General features: G+C 31.0%; 1 protein-coding gene across 4 annotated transcripts in view; it reads right to left on the reverse strand.

Annotated features, from left to right (window-relative positions):
• Positions 1-2,249: 2,249 nt before the first annotated feature.
• Positions 2,250-21,305, reverse strand: part of LOC129969130 (uncharacterized) — a 36,025-nt gene continuing 16,969 nt past the window's right edge. The window contains exons 1-5 of one of the 4 annotated variants that reach the window (XM_056083556.1): positions 20,560-20,786; positions 14,791-15,023; positions 11,125-11,450; positions 8,418-8,753; positions 2,250-3,094 (exon numbers count right to left, since the gene is read on the reverse strand). In XM_056083556.1, coding sequence (XP_055939531.1) covers positions 2,665-3,094; positions 8,418-8,753; positions 11,125-11,450; positions 14,791-15,023; positions 20,560-20,671 — 1,437 coding nt within the window. In that variant the 5' untranslated portion in view covers positions 20,672-20,786 and the 3' untranslated portion in view covers positions 2,250-2,664. Of the gene's footprint in view, positions 3,095-8,417; positions 8,754-11,124; positions 11,451-14,790; positions 15,024-16,765; positions 16,838-17,755; positions 17,885-20,559; positions 20,787-21,305 lie in introns of those variants that run through there. The other 3 variants (XM_056083571.1, XM_056083578.1, XM_056083562.1) reach the window with 3 other exon arrangements.

Consider the following 21,305-nt stretch of genomic DNA (forward strand, 5'->3'; position numbering starts at 1 on the left):
ATAGTAAATGACTCTCATCGAGACAGTTATATTTTAAATTAATCAATATGATAAGGATTTATTTTAAATTAACTTTTTTGGTAACTTTGCGAAAATGTAAATGTAATGTGCTATTTTTTTTAAATTATGTATGCAACTTACGATTACTTTATATCTAAGTGAAGGTACCGAAAGAGAAGAGAAGGTACCGAAGATGGTAAGAAAGAGAAGGTACCGAAACGTGACTTATAATTTACAAAGTGTTAATACTATCGTAAGATACAATTCCACAAATATTTAACTTTTAAAAATTTATTTGGCAAATAAGCTAATATTATTAAATAAGTCTATCTGAGATACCTTTCTCAATCGACTGGCTCTAAACAGCCACCTAGTCGAAAATCTTTCACTGTGGATAATTTATAGACATGCGTCAAATGTGCTTAGTGGTAGCAAGCGCTTAATTATTGTAAAGTTCAGTACTGAAAAGCGCTACTCGTTGCAGAAAAGACTTCTTATAATGCAATGAAGGCTACCTATATTTATTTATTTGAGAATTAAACTAATACTATTTAATGGGTCTGTAAGGACTAAAAAGGCCTAAATCCACCACTGTTCACTCTAGTTTTTTTTTTTTTTTTTTTTTTTCGACTGAAGTTAACAATAGCAGAGAAGGGGTCATCTAATTGCATAAAAGGTTCGAATCGCAGGTTTAAGCCAAAGCAGTGAACATATTAGGGTGTCCCATAAGTTTCTTTCCTATTTCTAATATGAAATGAATACACAATATTTACTATTTTTTATTTTGTTATATAAGAACCCTTTTGCTCTATTATCTTCTTCCATATCTCAGGAAGTCTCATTATGCTTTCTTTCCAAAATTCCTGCGTTTTGGACAAGAAATAATCTTCGAGATTCACTTTTATTTCGCTGATGGATTTAAAGCGCTTATCGCGAAGAGAATTTTTTAAGGACAGAAAGAAGTAATTATCAAATGGAGCGAGATATGGAGAATATGCATGTTGCAGTAAAACATCCCGATGAAACTGTAACAGCTTCTCTCTTACGACTAATGCAATATGTGGTTTTGCGTTGTCTTTAGGAAAAACAACGCCTCGCCGGTTCATTCATTCTGGCCATTTTTTTGCTATGGCAGCTTTCAATGGATCCAGTTGATGACAGTATTTCATAGAACTTATTGTTTCGCCTTGAGGAGGGAGCTCGTAGAAAATGGCGCCTTTCCAATCCCACCAAATGGACAAAAGAACTTTATTGGGTGTTGTCCCGTCTTTGCGACAATTGAAGTCTTATTGTCCTTACACCAAGTGCGTTTTCTATACACATTTTCTTATAAAATCCAAGTTTCGTCCCCAGTGACAAGCCTCTTTAAAAACCAATGAGAAAGAAACCTTTGGGATACCCTAATATTTAGATACAATTTGTAACGGTGAATCCTAAATCCAAGAAGTGGCAGTTGATTTCCAAGAATTTAGTTGAACATTCAAATTTGAAAGTAACGGAATGAATAATCAAAATACAAATAAGTACATCCAAAAGACATTTTTTTCTTTACCTTTTAGGAAGAAATGTTTTCTTAATGAACAGATCATAAATAATGGGTATATCGCAAACATACATAAACTAAAACGACGCTTTAATTTCAAAAAATAAATAACACGTTCACTTCCAGGTAGCATTAATTTTGAATCAGACAAGAAAATGTCTTTTTGCTATATTTTTGCAAAAAGTTTCAAGGTAATTTCTTTTACAGAATCAATTAAGCGCAATTCTCTGAAAAATGCGTAGTTAGTTTCCATCCATAAGCAGCTAAAGAAAATTGGAGATTTATATGAAATTCTGTATAAATCTTGAAGCATTTTCAAAAAAAAAATGTTTAAGTTATTACTTTAACTATCGGTAAGGCTTATACTCTAAACAATGTATGTTTTATAGAAATAACATGCATTAACATAACAGAATATTTACAACGAAATAATATAATCTATGCATTTCTGAAGTTTCAAAAATGTAATGTACATAAATTATCCCAAAATTTATGTTTAAAATTTTGAAGACATAGCAAATGGACGCAAATCTATAAAAAAATTAAAGGTAATAGCTAGCCAAAAAAAAAACAAAAAAACTTGTGATTTTTTTCTATTAATTTATCAGATTTCATTTAAATATTATGTTTTTGGTATTTTTTTAGGAATTACAACTATTAGAGATCTTTAAAATAATAAAACAACAAAGCATTTATCTTCGGTATATCAAGCTCTTTTAGCGCAAAAACGCCATAAAGCTCATTTATTCTTACGTAGCAAAATTAAGGAAATTACAAATGAGTCTTTAGAAGAATTAAATAAACTTTGTTTTATTCCTGAATTTCTGGAAATAAGCTTTGTCTTCATCCGATTTATTTGAAGAGTTCATCTCGGTTAGATCTTAAAACTGAAACATCAGTCTAATGTAATGATTCTTCTAGTACAATCAGTTCCAGTCATTAGTTTTGTAAATTCAAGTGCACATCTGAAAACAAACCTCAATCGAATCAAATGATTCCAGAACAATCAGTTTTAGTCTATTCCAGTAGAAATGAGTTCTTAAAATTCGAGTGTGCATCTAAATACAAATACTCATTCGATCTAATGATTTCAGTACAATGAGTTCCAATAGTTTCCAGTCTTAGTTTTTCTTTAGATTCAAATGTGTATCTGAAAACACATGGACTGGCAACTGATACGTATTCATGTCTTCCACAGACCCCACAATCCTTATCAAGGGCACATTCTCTGCAAGTAAGAATTTAATTTTTTGTCTGTATTGGCCTTCGTCGGCACTGGGTGCGAGATTGCAGGTGGAATAACGTAGTGCGACGCCAAACCACGAGGATCCAGTGACGTCGTCTTCGAATGCCCGCTGGTCTATGTCACTGTAGATGTGGTTCATGGCCTGAATCCTTGGTTCCAGTCTGGGTTCCGAAATCCCCCAAGGGAAGCAAATTTGCAGATCGAGGATGAAGAAGGAATTCCACCGCAAGAAATGCTGGTTTGCACGAGGCATATTATCGTCGTAAGTCATAATCGGTTTATGCAAGCCAAAATCGACAGAAAATCTAGTAGAGAGAAATACACAGAATAAATTCTAGAGCTAAAAATATTATTCATTGTTGAATGATTCTTTTCTCAGCCATTAATAAATGAACGCAAAATTCTTTTTGATAAACCTGGAAAGGTTATTTATCCTCTCAAGTAGTACAATTATACAAGCATTTGTTTTCATTCATTTCATTTAATGTTTTACTTACTCTCTTTCAAAGGTTTTGTTAAGTCACCGAATTATTTTCTCGAAATATCCTTGAAACTTTAAATTTTAAATGAATTTCAGTATTATTTGTTTGCTAAACGATTTTTTTCTCTCTTATGCACGAAATATACAAACAATATTATAATCAAAAAAAAAAATTCGGCATCAAGATTTTGATGAATTTTTACTTCCCCCAAGTTCCCCGAAGAGAGTTCCTCCAAGTCCGAAAAACACATTTTTAAAATAACGTGTGTCTGTCTAAAGTAATATTATATGAAACTTGATATACTGACTGAACATGAAACCTGTGGATTTTTATCAAATTTTGAATGACATGTATTCTGAGGATGTCAGTCTGTCCGATTGCGCGCGTATAATTACACGATAATTACAAAGCACAAAGTACTAAATAAAAAAAATTATTACTCAAGATTTTGAACCTAAAGTACAATTCCATATTATATCCATGAAATGGTTGACCGTGTGTTAGTCTGTACCTTCGAATGCATTTAACCGTTTCTATTCAAAACTGCAACCGATCGACACATTAAATTGTAGTTTGTGGCAAATTTTGATCTTAATGGGTGGAGACAAAGACGAACAAAATCCATATTCAGTTTCATTTAATATGCTACAAAACACAAAATTCTCATATACTCTTAAAGTACTCTTAAAATAAAAATATGGGTACTTCTAAGGTCCATGGCTTCGCCTAAACCCCATAATTCCATGCATTTTTTTACAAAATACGCAAGAAAGTTTCGGGAGACCACTCCCGCTCGTTCTAACATACTGAAACACGAATACAGAATTCATTTGGGGAACATTTCGATTGAGATAAAAGCACTTAAATTATTAGATCGCATCTAATAAAAATCAGATAGACTTAATAATAGATCATATCTAATAAAAGATATATAAAGAAATATATTTTTCTGAATACAAAGTGAAATTTAATTGCCTATATTTTACTTGTTTGAATTCGGTCTTTTACATTATCAAAAATTAAAAATTCTTAGTTATTAATTATTTTATTTAAGTAGTTTTATAATTGATCTGTTGTTCTAGCTGTCATTTAATATTTCGAAGAAAATCGTATTTGCAATTCTTAATGCTAGGATAATGAAAGTCGGCGTGCTATTTACAAGAGAATTTTATTTATTCTTGTATAAAACATGAATTTCAAAGAAATGCTTTAAATGGATGTCACTTACTTAAAGTGACAAAAGTACAAACATTGTAAAAGATGCTTTAATTTAGTTTAATTAGATTTGATTCCTGTTTAACCGCTTAACTGTGTTGCCCGAGTACCATACATGCATCGATTTAGCGAATTTTGATAGTTGTAAGCAAAAAAAATAAATCATTCATAACGATTATAATTCAATATTAAAATTAATTCGAATACATAGAAAAGTCAAATATTTAATAAATTTCTATTTGAATCAAAAAAATAAAATATTCCCAAAATAGAAGGTGTCATCTTATTAGATAATAAAGAAAATAAAACAGTGGTTTAATCTATTTTGAAGGATCTCATCATTTTAACCATTTTTTTTAGTCATATTATGTTAAAATATTTTTAGGCTTGAAATTAGAATAAGAAAAGGGATTCATGTAGCTTATTAGATAAATTTAATTTGATTAATTAATTTGGTTAATTAATAATTAAGTAATAAATCAAGACACATCATTTTGTCTGAGATAAAGAATTAAAGCATCTAAGTTTCTGACTTACTAAAAAAATTTGTCAGAACTTATGCCACCCTACATAATTTCATACAAAGATTGATAAATTTGGTGGTAAGCATACTTCCCACGGCTTTAGAAAGGGTTAAACCGACGGAAAAAACGACATCGCTTCTCCACCCTCTAACGTAAGGGCCTTAACAACATCATACCTAAATACCTTTTTCTACCTATCTATTTCTACTAATCTAGCTATTAGGTATTTCCATCTAACAGATTTAATCGGCAACTAGCTGATGTATGGAACATAACTTCAGTGGTACACTGGGTCCGGGGCTCACCTCTAATTTATCGAAATGTCGAAAATGATACACTCTCGGAGCGTCCAATGATAAATTTGAAAATTAGAATATAAATATTAGCTATCCCAAATGAATTACTCCCTATTTGGTGTCTCGAGCGATCTGAAAAATAGGAGTCGCATCACCTCGGGAATTTAGAGTGTATCCTTAGCGACATCATTAGCCACAACCCAAAACCTTCTGCAGGAACACGGTTATCTGATGCTAATGCAACAAATGCAGCCTCATTGATCCTTCAAGATAGCTTAGGAAGGAAACCAATACTTTATCTGGTGTTTTACTCCTCAAATAAAGCTTCTTGAGTGGTCTGCTAAATGAGAGCCAGATCGGCGCTGGAATCGAAAATGGAGTCCTTAACGTCATCGTAAACCAGGACCCTTCTGTAGGAACAAGGTTGTCTGATTCTAATGCAATAAATGCGGCCTCATCGGTTATTCAACATAGGTTAGGAAGGCAATCAACATTTTATCCAAATTATCTAATGGTAAATGGTCTGCAAAATAGAGGTCAATCGAGAATGGAATCCTTATAAGCCGCGACCCAAAACCGTCTACAGAAAAAAGGTTATCTGTCCTCATCGGGCACTCATGATGGGTAAGGAAGACAGCCTGTACCTGATCTAGCGCTGAACTCCTCAAAAAAAAATCTCTTATAACAAAGGCACATCATAGAAGAAGTGTGTACTGTAAAATGTGTCAAAACTCAATTATGGTTGACGTTTTTGAAGAGCAGTATCAATTCTAGTACTGCAATGAATTGGGACTTTCTAAGCTCTTGAAACGCTTTAATGTTAAACTTGTATGAAAAGAACTTCTGAAAGAAAATATCAGCATTCAGAGTATTTATCAAACTTAACAGATTTAGAAAAGCAAAGAACCAGAAATATGAATTTCTGTTTTTACATTTGTATCGGTTTTGTTTTGTTTTGTTTTCATCTACTTCTTCAATATTTAATAATAATTTTGAATTTGAATAACAAATTTATGATTTAAACTTCATTTGCTATTATGCTTAATGCCTTATTATGACAAAATGCAAATTCAGCGTTTATTTTAAATGAATTATGAAGCACCTTTGATTTCTTTATTGCCACGATATAACTGTTTTCAATTAAAGTATACAAAGAATAAAGGCTGAGCGTAATGATTAACTATGACATCGAATTGAATGCCTTGAAAATTTTATATTGTAATAAAGGCATTTCATAGTAATTATATTAAAGGGAATTGAAAAATATCTAGCAATTTTTTTTAATGAGAAGGCGTCTAATCATCATGTCGCATCTGAAACAAATTTCTCGCAGGCTTTTTCTGTGTAGAAAGTATGTCGCATCATCAGAATGGAGGTAAACCGAACCATCACGTTACCCATAAGAAGCAAAAAAAAAATGTTTATTTATACGACGATTATTCATCCGCGTATTCATGGCATTTTCTACACCTCCTAAGCAGGATTTAAAATTAATAAGTTATGGCCCTTGGTAATTTTTTTTCTGTAAATTACTTCATTTATCATTTAATTCTTCTTTACATGCACAAGTAGGAAAAGAAAGGAGCTGTATAGACTAAAAACATTAAGAGATTTTATATTAGGATATAAGAGTTGTATATTATAAACAGTTGTATATTAGAATATAAGAGTTATATATTACAAACAACAGTACTATATTAGGGTAAAAGAGTTATATAAATAAGAGTTGTATATTAGGAAATAAGAGCTGTACAAACAAGAGTTGTATATTAGGAAATAAGAGCTGTACAAACAAGAGTTGTATATTAGGAAATAAGAGCTGTACAAACAAGAGTTGTATATTAGGAAATAAGAGCTGTACAAACAAGAGTTGTATATTAGGAAATAAGAGCTGTACAAACAAGAGTTGTATATTAGGAAAGAAGAGCTGTACAAACAAGAGTTGTATATTAGGAAAGAAGAGCTGTACAAACAAGAGTTGTATATTAGGAAATAAGAGCTGTACAAACAAGAGTTGTATATTAGGAAATAAGAGCTGTACAAACAAGAGTTGTATATTAGGAAATAAGAGCTGTACAAACAAGAGTTGTATATTAGGAAATAAGAGCTGTACAAACAAGAGTTGTATATTAGGAAATAAGAGCTGTACAAACAAGAGTTGTATATTAGGAAATAAGAGCTGTACAAACAAGAGTTGTATATTAGGAAATAAGAGCTGTACAAACAAGAGTTGTATATTAGGAAATAAGAGCTGTACAAACAAGAGTTGTATATTAGGAAATAAGAGCTGTACAAACAAGAGTTGTATATTAGGAAATAAGAGCTGTACAAACAAGAGTTGTATATTAGGAAATAAGAGCTGTACAAACAAGAGTTGTATATTAGGAAATAAGAGCTGTACAAACAAGAGTTATATATTAGGAAATAAGAGCTGTACATTATTTATTCTCTTCTTCCTCCTCTCTCGTATACTAGCATAATAATGCATTTTTCACTTTAACTTCGTGGTATAGTGAAGAGAATAATGCGTTTCATTAGGATATGCTCTTTTTCATTTATGGAGTCCAAATCAATTCTTATATCAAACTATATACCAAATTTCATTTCTCGAACTAGTTGCGAGTTTAATAACCGCGCTAAAATTCACAAAATTAGAAAAATGAATAGACATGAGATCGACTCTTCTACTCACAGTTTGATGCATATATACAATACTAATAATCAAACCAAATGTCATCCACCTAGCTCATGCAATGTTGAGTTACTTGTCATGTACATACTTATCATTCATTCAAAATATTAAACATATACAATGTTTATATAAAAGTGGCATAGGAAATTTCATTCATCTAGCTTTCGCAAACAGACAATCCCGAAACAGTGTTTTATAATATTCAAAGTGACCTGAAACACAGAAATTCATTAAAATCTTTAAGTCGAATTTTTTTTCCAAACTTTTGATACTATTTATAAAAACTTCCTATACTATTATAGAGTTTACTGAATATAATGAGTTTTTAAGAAGCCTGTTTAAAACGGTGGTTGCATAGCAATTATCAAATAGATAAATATATAAAATACAAAATAGATAAATATATAAAATGAAAATACCTGAACAAATACTTGTTGTTACACACTTGATATGCCATCTCAGTAATATCATCAGCATTTTTTATATAATTTCCTTCGAATAGCAAAATTTCCAAAAAGATTGACACCCCCTTGGCTTGAGTGGTTGGCAATCTGATACAGTATTCTGGTGCTCCAGGTCTAAAGAAATGATGCAAAGGAAGTTTTCGTTGCAGATTGACAAACAAGCCTTTCATTCTGGAGTAATCCAAAAACCTTGTGCAAATGCACCGGACGTCGAAAGCTGTCAGAGGAACCATGTATTGGTCCAAGGGTCTGACTCGGACTGGTCCCAGAAGAACTGGACTGTTATTTTCACTAGAAAATATTTATTTTTTTTTATTTCAAAAGAATATAATATAAATATATAATTATTTCTAATATAAATGTAGTAACTTTTATTTTTAATCAACTGATATCAAAAGGCAGTGAAAACTAAACCAATGTACTAGGAAATTTCAGATTATATCACTAATCCAAAGGAAACAGTCCTAAAAATTGTTTGGAAAATTAGACTAGTGAATGTCATTGAATGAAATTCTACAAGTTAGATAGCAGAAAGCGACGGGTTTTTACCCAAGAATATTTCAGAAAACACTAACTACTGGTAACAATAACACAACCAAAATGTAGACAAAGACAACACATGTAGACACTAACAAAAGAAGCAGACAAGAAATCGCTGAATAAACGAATCAGTAATAGGGCTCAATATAAAAAATTAGCGAGATCGCTCTGTGAGCACTACTGCAAAGACAAAATTAAACGTCGTGTAAGCGACTCGCCTTTCATAGTCTCCTAAAAAAGTGTGACATTAGAAGAATTTCTAGAGCTCGATTCTCAACAGAAATGAGACCATAATCCTTGCATTATTCAGTAATTTCATTATTGGCGTGAAATGATCACCAAGTTTGTCGCCAAGGTGGGAAGTCCTGACCTGGTATATATTTAGTATCGTTATGAATTCCAGTAAATGTTTTTTTTTTCAATGATGGGACTAATTATGCAGAAAAACAATATTACAGATTCAGAACAATATATTCCGGAGCTGGTATCGTTTAAGACGACACGTCCCATAAACATTTCAATTTATATAACCAAACTACAACCGTCCTACAAACCTTACCAAGTTCATTAAAAGAATTTTATTGATATTGCCGTTTATCTGCCATTATCGAATATATCATGCTCAATAAAAATTGAGTTAATATATTCAATTAAATCTTAGTTGCTCGCTTTATTTATTGTATCCTTTAATTTACGGACAAAGCATCCTATTTGCATTTCTAATCTGAGGTTCAGTTACAAAAAGTACTCTTTTGCAAAGTGCAGTGCCCACCCTTACTTTTTGTCCAATAATTATAAAAAAAGTATTTTAAAATACATAAAATAATTTTAATATAATTAGTTTTAAATGTATATAAACTTTAATGTGCGTGGATCATAAATCTAACAAGCAATCGTACGAATTTCAGACACCTTCACTGAATTAAAGGCTTCGTATAGTTAATTGATAAAGTTACTAATATTATTAAATGTTTTGAAAAATTTCTATGGAAAGAATGTTTTTTTATGGATTTTTTTAAAGTCCATTTAGTCAGCGGAAAGAAGTTATAAAAGCAATCAGCTTCAAACAGAAAGTTTGATCGAGCGCGAAAGTAGACTTCACTTTCACCACATGGGTATCTTGTCTATGGAACTAGAGGCTCCCATCTTCCAATACAATAATTTTTACAAAAAGTGTCTTTCTGCCATGTTAATAGTAAAACAAATTATTTTTTAATGAAATCAGTTTCATTTCTTTATCATTTTTTTTATTATTTTTAATAATATTTAATTCGACGCTTAATGTTTTTATATGTTATATTAGAATTCAAACCTCATCCATCAAAATATTCAGTCGCCTGTTTTTGTCAATCATTTACTCCATTGTAGAATTTTCATTTCCGCTTTTATCTCATGATACATAAGGATTGGATTTTTATGGCGCAAGAGCCAAAGTTGGCCATGCTACGCCAAAACCAGGGATATGTGTATATTGCCATAGGATCTATTAAAAAAAACACCTCCTCAAAATTAAAATACAAACAACATTTTATTCTTATAAAAACAAAGCACAATAAGTTTAAAGGACAAAAATCTTAAAATTATGATTCCAATTGCGGAAAAAAAAATCTGAGAAAATTCTTAAAATCCTTACGGTATTCATATAAAATGGAAAAAATTTATAACTCTTAAAAGTTCAAAGATATTCCTGTGAGGTTGTTCTCCCACCAAATCACGCATCTCCAATGTTAATGAATTAAAAAGCCGCATACGATGAGAATGAAATTTAGGACACTGAATTGAAATGTGCAAAACTGTAAGATGAACATTGCAGTCTGAGCACATCGGCGCCCGCTCACCAAACAGAAGATGGAGTGTCTGCGTAAGGCGAGTGTAACCAATGGTTAATTTGACATCTGCCCCTCAAACCGGAACAACAGGCCACGATAACAGGTCATGATACATAAACGTTTTAGCTTGAAATAACCTAATTCCATTGAATTCGCACTTTTCAATTGCATTAAATTACAAGGCGATTTTTTTTAAAGACATTTCATATTAATTATTTGCAACTTAAAAAGTTGATCATCTCGGCATACAAGCAGGTCGCCAAAGGCGGCTAGTTCTTTAAAAGCATACCAACCTATATCCCAGCATCAAAGCTGCGTTGCTGGTCGAACTGTTACGCAGACAATAGTTCGCTATAGCAGCCGAAAATGCCGATTCGAACACCACATAGGCAAAGGCTCCTTGCTCCTGTGGCTGCACCTGGACACTCTCCACTTTGCCGTATTTCTCGCATTTGTAACGAATAGCGTCTTCTGTGATGATCCGCGGCAGATGGCCGATGCACACGACGCGCTTCTCGGCGCACTGTTTGAAAGATTTGCGCACACTTTGGGTGATGGTTCCAATGTTCTCGTACGGTCCGTTCCATAGGAGGTTGACAATCAGATTACTGCCACGAACCTGAAAACAAATTATGAAGAAAAAAAATTTGCTTAAAAAAATAAAATTGATATTGAAACGAATAAAGCAAATTTTTAATCGTAAGAAATCTCGCGCATATGCATGATATGTATTACCCCTCTAGATTTCACATGTCAAAGTAGTTCTAAAAGTCTAAGTTTGAACAAATATAATAATCAACACCAAAGTAGATAATGAAAGAATAATCGTAGATAGTATAAAAGCCGATATTCACATTGAATACAAACATAATTACTGATAAATTGGGATATAATCAGTTTTGGGATTTATCCTTCGACATATATACTTTTAAATGTCAGTGGAATGAATTCGTTCCAATTTTTACGAATCAGAATCTTAATTAAAAATTTAGCGCGCTTCCGAAGCTTTTCCGTGATAAATTCCAAAAATATTTTTACATCATGTTGAAGTTCAAAGAATTATTTTTTTAATGATACCAATGTTTTAACCTATAAATAAAGCTCCTTCTTTTAATGAATTTTTCAAAAAAATAGTTTTACCATATTTTTTAATAATTTATTTTACTCAGTGTAAAAATAAATTTTATCCTGCTCGAGAGTTCATGGGAAAAAATTAGCTTTTGCCATCAACATTCACAAAAGCTCAAATTAAAAAAATAAGCTAACTATTATCGCAAATTAAATATATAAAAGTTCATTTTCAGCACATTTCTGTATGAATTGAAATGAACATGAAATATATTTTCTGAACTAAAATATGAAATATATTTTCTAAAACGTAAATGCAAGAAAAGGTTTATCTTTTACAATGTAATTAATTCAATAAATCAGTTTTATTTAAGGAAAACCTGATTTAATATATGCAGGATATCCACTCTAATCAGAGCCTAACAGCTAATTTGTAAACGATTAGTAATAGACAAACATCTAACAAAATTGCCTCAATGAATAGAATAATTATATTTAAATTGATACTTCGACAAATTACGAATTTTAAATTTTTACATTCCCTGTGAATCATATTTAACAAAATATTTTTGAGGCATTAATATTTTAAATAAAAAGAGTTGCACTCCAAACAACTAAATCAATCGCTAAAACCAACTGATTTACTAAAAATTCTGAATATCATTATTGTATAAAAACGGTCAAAACATTTCTTCACCCGTCTCAAAGAACCGTCAATCTCAACATTAATTGGCGACTATACTATGTTTTGCGTACCAGGGATCAATCAAGATTGATTGGCCTAAGATTATAAAAATATTGATTGTTTTAAAATTGAAATAATCAAAACTTCATCAATCTGTCAGATTTGATCGCAGAATATAGAAACATTTATTTATTTAAAAGTTGGATTGTCAAGAATATTTCGCAGAATATGATTCTTTTGGAACAAAAAACTCTATAAAATTTAGAGTGCCTAAATTTTTGAAGTATATTTATAGACCGAAACGAAATAAAATATCAGTATTCACGTTATTTAAATCCTTTTGAAAGTAAAACTAAAATCTGAATTTTATGATGAATCTGTGAAATTTTTGATGAATAATTCTTGACATATTACATAAATTATAAAAATTATTCTGCAATGCACATAGGATTTCAATGCCAAACGACTCGGTTTTCAGTACTCGTATTTTAAAAATATGCTTGGTTTCAGTAAAAAAAAAAAAAAATGTATTTTATATTAATTGCAATTTAATCGTTTCCACTTTAATTGGAAGTTGAAATTTTACGGGAGTTGACAGAAAATTAGAGAGATACACAGTACAATGAACAGAATAGCTTTATACTTTCGTCGCGGCAATGGCGCGCCTTTGTGCCACCCTCTGCGCCCTCTCCGCACATGTCGATGAAATAAGTCAAGGGCCAAGCTGCAATAATACATAAAAACCTTGAGTAGAGGACGAGTCATCTCATCACTCGCGAATATTCCTGGAAGATGAGTTCTCTCTCCCCTCGCGGTGAAAGTGTTAAAGTCTCCATAATAGAATTATTATATGACTATTAAATTTCAAGCTTAAAATTATTTTGTGAATAAGCTATTAAGATATCAAGCTACATAAAATTTTTCATTAAACATTGTAGCGAGCATTAAGACTGTCAAACCGGTTGGTCACCATGGGCGGCTAGTATATAATAAACAGAAAATTCTGAACCGACTGATTGATAGCAGCAGTGTAAAGGTGTCAAGAAGTGTGTGATTCGTGTTAAAAGAGGTTCAATAGCAGAAACATGTATTAATAAGAATATTATCCACCATCGAGGATAAAATCTACAACCTGCTCTTTTTGAATATACAGGATGGTTATAATTAAACTTCCCCTATAAACAGCATCACACAACGCAAACGAATGAACGGATGGAAACGAAATTTGGTACGCAGACTATACACGAGAAGCGCTCACGGAATATCGAAAGAAAATTTTAGTTCCAAAATGTCCACCAAAAGGCGCTGTTTCCGGAAAAAATTAATGTTAACACAATAAACGACTAAAACGGAATAGAGAAACAATATTAATATTTATTTCTGATCACCTTGTCATCGAACCGTATTAAGTAAATTTAAGAAAAAAATAACAGTATCCTGTTTGAGAAAAAAAGTTCAGTTTGCAGAAACATGAAGAGATTAGGACGAAACTGCACAAGAGGAGCAGTTGTTAATCGTGTCCAGAACGATATAGAGAAAGATGCTCCATGTGACCACCCTCATTCACCTGCAAAATTTCACGCCGATGGACACTACTTTAAAAAGCTGATCGTAATTGATGAGTTGTGAAGCTTCGAACATGAAGCGTTATGGAATTCTTTAAGTCATTCAACGTCGCAACAAGATACCGTCGTCATTACAGCCGGAAACATGACAACGACTGCAAACGTTTCTTACCCTAACCTGTTTTGCATAAAGTTTCCTTTTCTTCTTTGTAAGCATGCAAATGTCGACATTTTTTTTCCTAGAGTTGAAAGCTTTTCCTGGTTTTACATTTTATTACGCATAATTCCTGTTCTGGGTTGTTAATATTGTTTCTGTATTCCGTTTTGGTCGTTTGTTGTGGTAAAATGAATGTTTTTTCCGGAAAAGGCGCCCTTTGCTGGACATTTTAGAACTAAAAATTATTTTTTCGATATTCCCTGAGGGCATCTCGTGTATTGTCTACATACCAAAATTCGTTTTCATTCGTTTGCGTTGTATGATGCTGTTTATAGGGGAAGTTTAATTATAACCACCCTGTACTTCACAGGAAAGAGTTGACATTTATTGACATTATGACTTCCTTTATTTGAGATGTATTCATGGCGGGTCGAAATGAATGAAAATAAAAAGTATCTATGGCTAATATAAACACGATTCATACTTGGCAATTTGGCATAGCAAGTAATGCATCAGCAGCCGAACGCTTAAACTTGTACTGCACAACAGCCAAACAAGATGGCGCGTCTTCTTTGATCAGCTCGCATATTTCCACGATTCCAAACATGGCGACGAAACTTTGAACGTGTGCTTCAGCCTCAGATAAAAAGTTCTGTACAACAATAGTTCTGGATGGATAAAAAGCGTTGACATTTCTCAGAAATAATGTATCAGGATCTGTAAATATAAACGCAGAATTGTTTCAGAACAGGAAAACTCAACTTACGGGCAATCCCCTATTTAGAGAAAGCATGGATATCATTATATGGAACACACACACTGGAAAAAAAGTAGGACACTAGATTTTTTTATTTTTACTTCGATTATTTTATAAGAATTATTTTTTACATCATTCAACGAAAAAATATTAGTATAATTACCATGATATTCAAAAATAAAGTATAAATGACAACAAAAATGGTTTCTTTCATTTGAAACCATGTAAAAAAAGTAGGAGTTATAAAAAGAACAAAATATAAGCGGTTTTAGTAAGGAATACTCGTTCCATTAGCTTTTATGACTTCTAATATTCTATTTGGAAATGAATCATGCAAAGATTAGATTGTGCAAAAAAGTGTATTGGTCATGTGCTAAAAAAGAGTTGTCAGTCGATTATAGAAATTGAAAAAATCAACAAAGGGCGTGAAAGGAAATGGCAAATTGACTGTTCATTTTATGGATATATTACATAATTACTATGGAATTGCCATTCGTATTAATCTTAATAGTCGAAAAAACATTCAATAGGGAGTTATTGCAGCATTTTATCACTGTTGCTCAAGTTCAAACGTTCTATGCAGGGCAATGTCCAATAAGAACCAATAGCTGGTGTAAATATGAACAAGAGGAAAACCTTTTTTGAGAAATCCATTGGACTACCGCAAAACATTATAAACATCATAAAACATATATATATATATGAAACTTTGTGATCAAAAATTGTTAAAGAAATGCTTGTATGGAAAGACAGAAAACGCTAATGAGAGTTTTAATCGTTTGCTCTGAAATATTGTCCCGAAACAACATTTAGTTGAGCTCCAAACTCTGTCTTTGGGGTCCTTTATTGCTGTCCTTCACTTTAATGAAGGTGGGAATGGCATAAAAAGTGTGTTAAATCAATTGCAAATACAAGTTAGTTGTTATACTCAAAGGACAAAAGCTTTTTGACTATAAACGTATTTGTAGTTCAAAAAGGCATTCATTCCCAGCTGCAAAAGTTTACAGAAAAAAAAGATAAGAGCTCAGCGAAAGAAAAAATGTGCAATGCATGAAAAAAAAGAAAGTTTAAATTATAAATGTGGAGAATTTTAGACAGTTTTATGAAGAGGAAATACTTTTTTTACATTAACTGTAAACTTTAAATTCATTTTTCTCAAAATAATTTTTTCGATAGAAGTTGTAAACCAATAACATGATATTTCCAGTATTAATTAATATTTTTTAATGAAATTTTCAGGAAATGTTCTTTATAGTATTGTCTATGAAATGAACTAAAAATTTTGATGTATAATAAATACTTTTTTATTTATAGCCTTTTTTGTTAGAAAATAGATGAAAATTTAAGAATAACGTCTATATTGCAACATAAATACCTTCATAATACTTTTGCATTTTAATTAATCTCTTAGATTTCAGTTCATTTTGAAGATAACTATGTTATGTATGATATGTGTTAAGAAAATTTTAATTTCTGAATTAGAATTTAGTGTAGAGTGTTAACCGTTTTGGTTACATTTTGCTAAAATTTACATTAAATTTGTCAATTTAAAAAAATGGGACAGTCACAAATTTTTTTTATAGATGTTTATTATTTTTATACTCTATTGAACTAGAAAACACAAATTAAAACTTAAAAATAGCCTTTTTTTAAAATATTGTCTCGCATGTAGGCAGTCGCCTTAAAAAACGTTTATACTTACTCTTCTACTCGTGCACATTCCACCAAATAAAAAAATGTAGTAGGTGTCCTACTTTTTTTCACACTGTAAATCGTATATTCTCGTCTTTCTAATTATAAATATTGGTAGCTATTTCATTTTTACATGAAAATAAAGAAAACATTGTTAAATAAAACCTACATACGAATCTATTAGCCAAATATTTTAAAAAAATTCACAGAAAATGACTGTCCTATTTTTTTTTACGCAGTATATATATATACAGGGAACTATATATACAGGATACATATATTCAGATTTATACAGTATATATATATAAACGAAAAATTCAAAAAAATTGGAAATGGAGTAAGGAGCTTATTCTAATGATGCAAGAAATAGATAGTTATTCTTAAAGTAAATGATAGATAATTACATTCTTAATAATATGTTTAAAATCGATTTTATGTTAAACTATACCCGATTAGGTTTGGAGACAAATTTTAAAAGAAATGACCCCTTAAAAACTCTTTATAGTGCTGAACTGAAATAACCTAAAATATCATAATCAAATGAAAGACATAATTATCAACATTAATTTAGAAAAAAAAACTATTTTATTTATGAAATTTTCGCAAATTTTTAAATAGTTAGAAACACAGAATTAATTTGAAAATAAACATATTTAATTTTCAATTTAACTATATATTTATCAAATTATCTAGAGTGCCATAGAATACAATAGAATAGTGCAATAGAATTATTTTCATTAATAAATATTTTATGAACAGTCAAAATTGTCAATAATGATTTTTTGTTGCTACTACTACTCTAAGTTTTAAACTAAAAGTGATTGTAAAACATAACTAAAGGAAGCTGTCTTAAAATTTGCAGTCTATAACACTCTCAAATGTTTTGACATATGCATACCAAATTTCATTAATGTTTATTGATTTTTTATAATATTTTTAATGTATTAATCATAATGAAATATTTATTCTTCAGAAAAGGCACTTAAAAAATTATGCTTACGTATTAATTCATATAAGTAACTAGAAATAAAAACTGTTCACAATTATTTTTAACACATTTGCGCAAAATAAAACTGTGGCTGATTAGGTTTAATATAAAAACTTTGGTAAAAGTGTAGTTTAGTATGCCCGTTGCTGCGCCAAGGATCCAAGTCGCAAATAAAGATGGCGAACAAAAACACTTCTGCGAAACAATTGCGGTTGCCATTTTCTGCATTAATTATGATCTTTACTGATAAGCATTGCTTTGTCCGAGATTTTTTTTTTTTTTTTAACCTTTGGAATCACTATCGCTGCTTATCCTAATAATTTTTTAAATAAAGAAGTTTTTTAACCGGTTGCGCCGGTCTGTTGTGTAGACAGTAAAATTAGGGCAAGCGATGCCTTCGGCATCTAAAGAAGGCACCGGGGAGAATTTTTTAACTTTACAAAACATCCTACGGCTTCGCTAGCAGCGACAGCGGGATCTACGTGGCTTCGATAGCTCACTGAACATAATGACTGTGTTGGTAACAGGCACAGTACATAATCAAATGAACAGAAAGAAGCAATCAAACCATTCCCCATGCAAAATTTCAAGCAAGCATCCTTCATCAACTCGTAGAAAATATATATATATTCCACTCGCCCTCCATTCATTTCTGCAGGTTCAAAATATTTCCTGCCATCCCATTCGTCACACATCCGTTCTTGAACAATTAGCAACATAACGAATTATCAAGGAAACCGTCAGAAAAAGAATTACGAAAAGTGCAAGGAATTCCATTGCAGACGATTTCTTAAACGCATATCGGCAGTTAAGTATTGCAAAAGAATAAATATTTTCTGTTCATAATCACATTAAAAATAACATTAAAGTGCCTTTTTAGCAATAAAAAAACTTTTAATTATTATACAAAATTAAAATATTTGATTGATATCTTTTATTTTTAATTTAACATTTTTCATAAAATAATTGTAGTTGTTGTACAACTCAACCGCTATAAAAAGAAGTAAACAAAACAGCATTATGGTTGGCTATAAGATTGTTTCGTTGGGTTACCATATTGGTGACAAACTCGGGGGCACACTTAACTAAACTTCAACCAAAACTTTAAATATTATTTTTGGAGAATTCTACAGTAAAAACACGACGAATCACTCACTTCCATTTAAAATATCCGCTTTTATCTGTTAGTACTATTAAAACAGTTGTATCGGTAGTTCTATTTTAATTAAATAAAAAAAATCTGCTTTAAAAACTAAAAAGTTGGAGCTATATTTTGAGATCATAAAATAAAATTCCACTAAAAAGCATTGTTTTTTAATCTAATAGGATACCTTAAATCTAAAATATACCTGGAGCAAACAACAAAATCCAAAGAACGATAGATACTTCGTGGGATCCAAAGCAGATTTATGAAGTGATCGCGCAAAAACGTAATTTCAGATTTATTTAAAAATGATTTGTAACAGTATTCATCTTCCAATCCATTTATTAGATTTATATCACAATTTGGATTACACGAGAGCTACTGGAGTTGGATATCACATGCATGGTCAAATGACAAAAACAATATTCGTATTTGTATGACACTGATGAATCCTGAATGGAATGGGACATCTAACTGCTAATCTTGCAACGCTGAGATGGTGACTATTATTTTATGAAATGACCTCCAACAAAGCCGTAACGATCTATTTACTAATAATAAAGATGAAAGTCTATTTCTCTGTCTCTCTGTGCGTGCGTGCGCGTTGTAATTTTAACTGATGATTATAAGCTCACGTTTCGCCTTCCCCCCTAATATCTTTCAAAATTATTATTGCACAAAAATACATTTTATACCATCTCAAAATTTATGATTAACATTTCGAATTTTTTTAATTTAAAATTTAATCGAAATTTTGAAAATTATTAAGATTTTACCACCCAACAGAAACTACATGCCAAATTTGATGGATCTTTATTCAACGTTTGCCTTCTATGGCGTTTTGAATCATTTTAACATCAAGTTTGACGTCATTTACAGATTATAACATGTAAACTTTATCATGTTAAAATATGTGACAAACTTTTAACAATTCAAGCTAACGTTTTCATCGGATTTGTTTAAAAGTAGAGAACTAGTTTTCATATTCAATTAGATATGGCATTTTATTTTATATTCATAATCATTTTACCTCAATTAATATTCCAGAAAATACTTGAAATATTTACATATTCTATTTAACTTTTTGATTCGCAAAATCACGTCTGCAAGTGACTTAGTTCTAGCTTAAAAATTTGGAAAGGTAATAATTAGATGCTCGTACAACAGATTTGATATTTAATGGTGCTTATTTGAGAAAAATCTATATTTGGTCATACTGTGCCACACATAGATTAGAAAACATGGATAATAGTGATTAAAATTGTAAACATGGATAATACCGATTAAAATTGTTAACATAGATAATACTGATTAAAATTGTAAACATGGATAAAATCTCAAAAAAAAACTAGAAAATGATAATTATAAAATGGACAAACGAATAGTAAACAAAATAAGATACATGTAGAAAGAACATTAAAAATATATGAGTAGTTATAGACAAAATCATAAATAAATAATGATAAAAAAAATATAAATTGTTACGTTACGTAATTTTTATAAAATCTTTGTCATACAATACCTATTGCATTCAAAATAGCTAATAATTAATAATGACAAATTCAATCGTTTTTTAATTTTTATAGTTGATTATCACAAGTAGACACATTTTGCAATTAAAAAAAAAATCATTCAAGCTATAATTATGTAAAAAAAGAAGATAAATACTTACTAAACTTTTCTTTGCCTTCTGGTGGAATTAGGTTAGTTCGTGGATAAGTGTTTGTTCGTAAAATTCTGTCGCACATTTGAATACACTCACTCAAATTGTTATATCGCTGCATTATTGCATGAAATTATCTTAATATTTTAACTCAAATAATTAAAGTTCAATAAACGGCAAAAATTTTAGAACAAAGTACGGCCACAACAGAATGTACAGATGATCTATATGATGCCAACAATAGATTTCAATGCCCACCGTCTTCCAAATAAATCGTCTAGAATAATTGAAATAAATCGTTTGGTATCGTTAAGAAGTATCAAACTGATTAGTTTGAAACATTCTTTCTAAAGAACTGGGTTCGAATTTTAGTGAAATTCTGGAAACATTCCGATTAAGTTATTTCTTTAAAATACATAGGGTCGCGGTGGTAGGTGATAAGGTCTAGGCCTAAGAACAGGAGGGTTTCAGGTTCCAGACCCGATTCCACCGATGAACCGTCATGTAGGCGGATCTGGTTACGCTAAATCCGTCGGGGCCAAACGTCCTCCCATTGGCGTGGCATGGAAGCTTGTGGAGGGGATTGCCAGCTCAGGTGTCGTCCTCGTCATCTTACTAGGAGACCAGGACGACTTTCGAGAGCGGGCTTAAAATAGCCCTTGTTTTGTTTAAAACGAGCCGTTAATACAACTAAACTTTAAAATGCATGCTTTTAGTACAAAAGTCATGACGATTTTATGTTACTGCCCTCATCC

Source organism: Argiope bruennichi, chromosome 1 (genome assembly GCF_947563725.1).
Source record: "Argiope bruennichi chromosome 1, qqArgBrue1.1, whole genome shotgun sequence".
Lineage (NCBI taxonomy): Eukaryota > Metazoa > Arthropoda > Arachnida > Araneae > Araneidae > Argiope > Argiope bruennichi.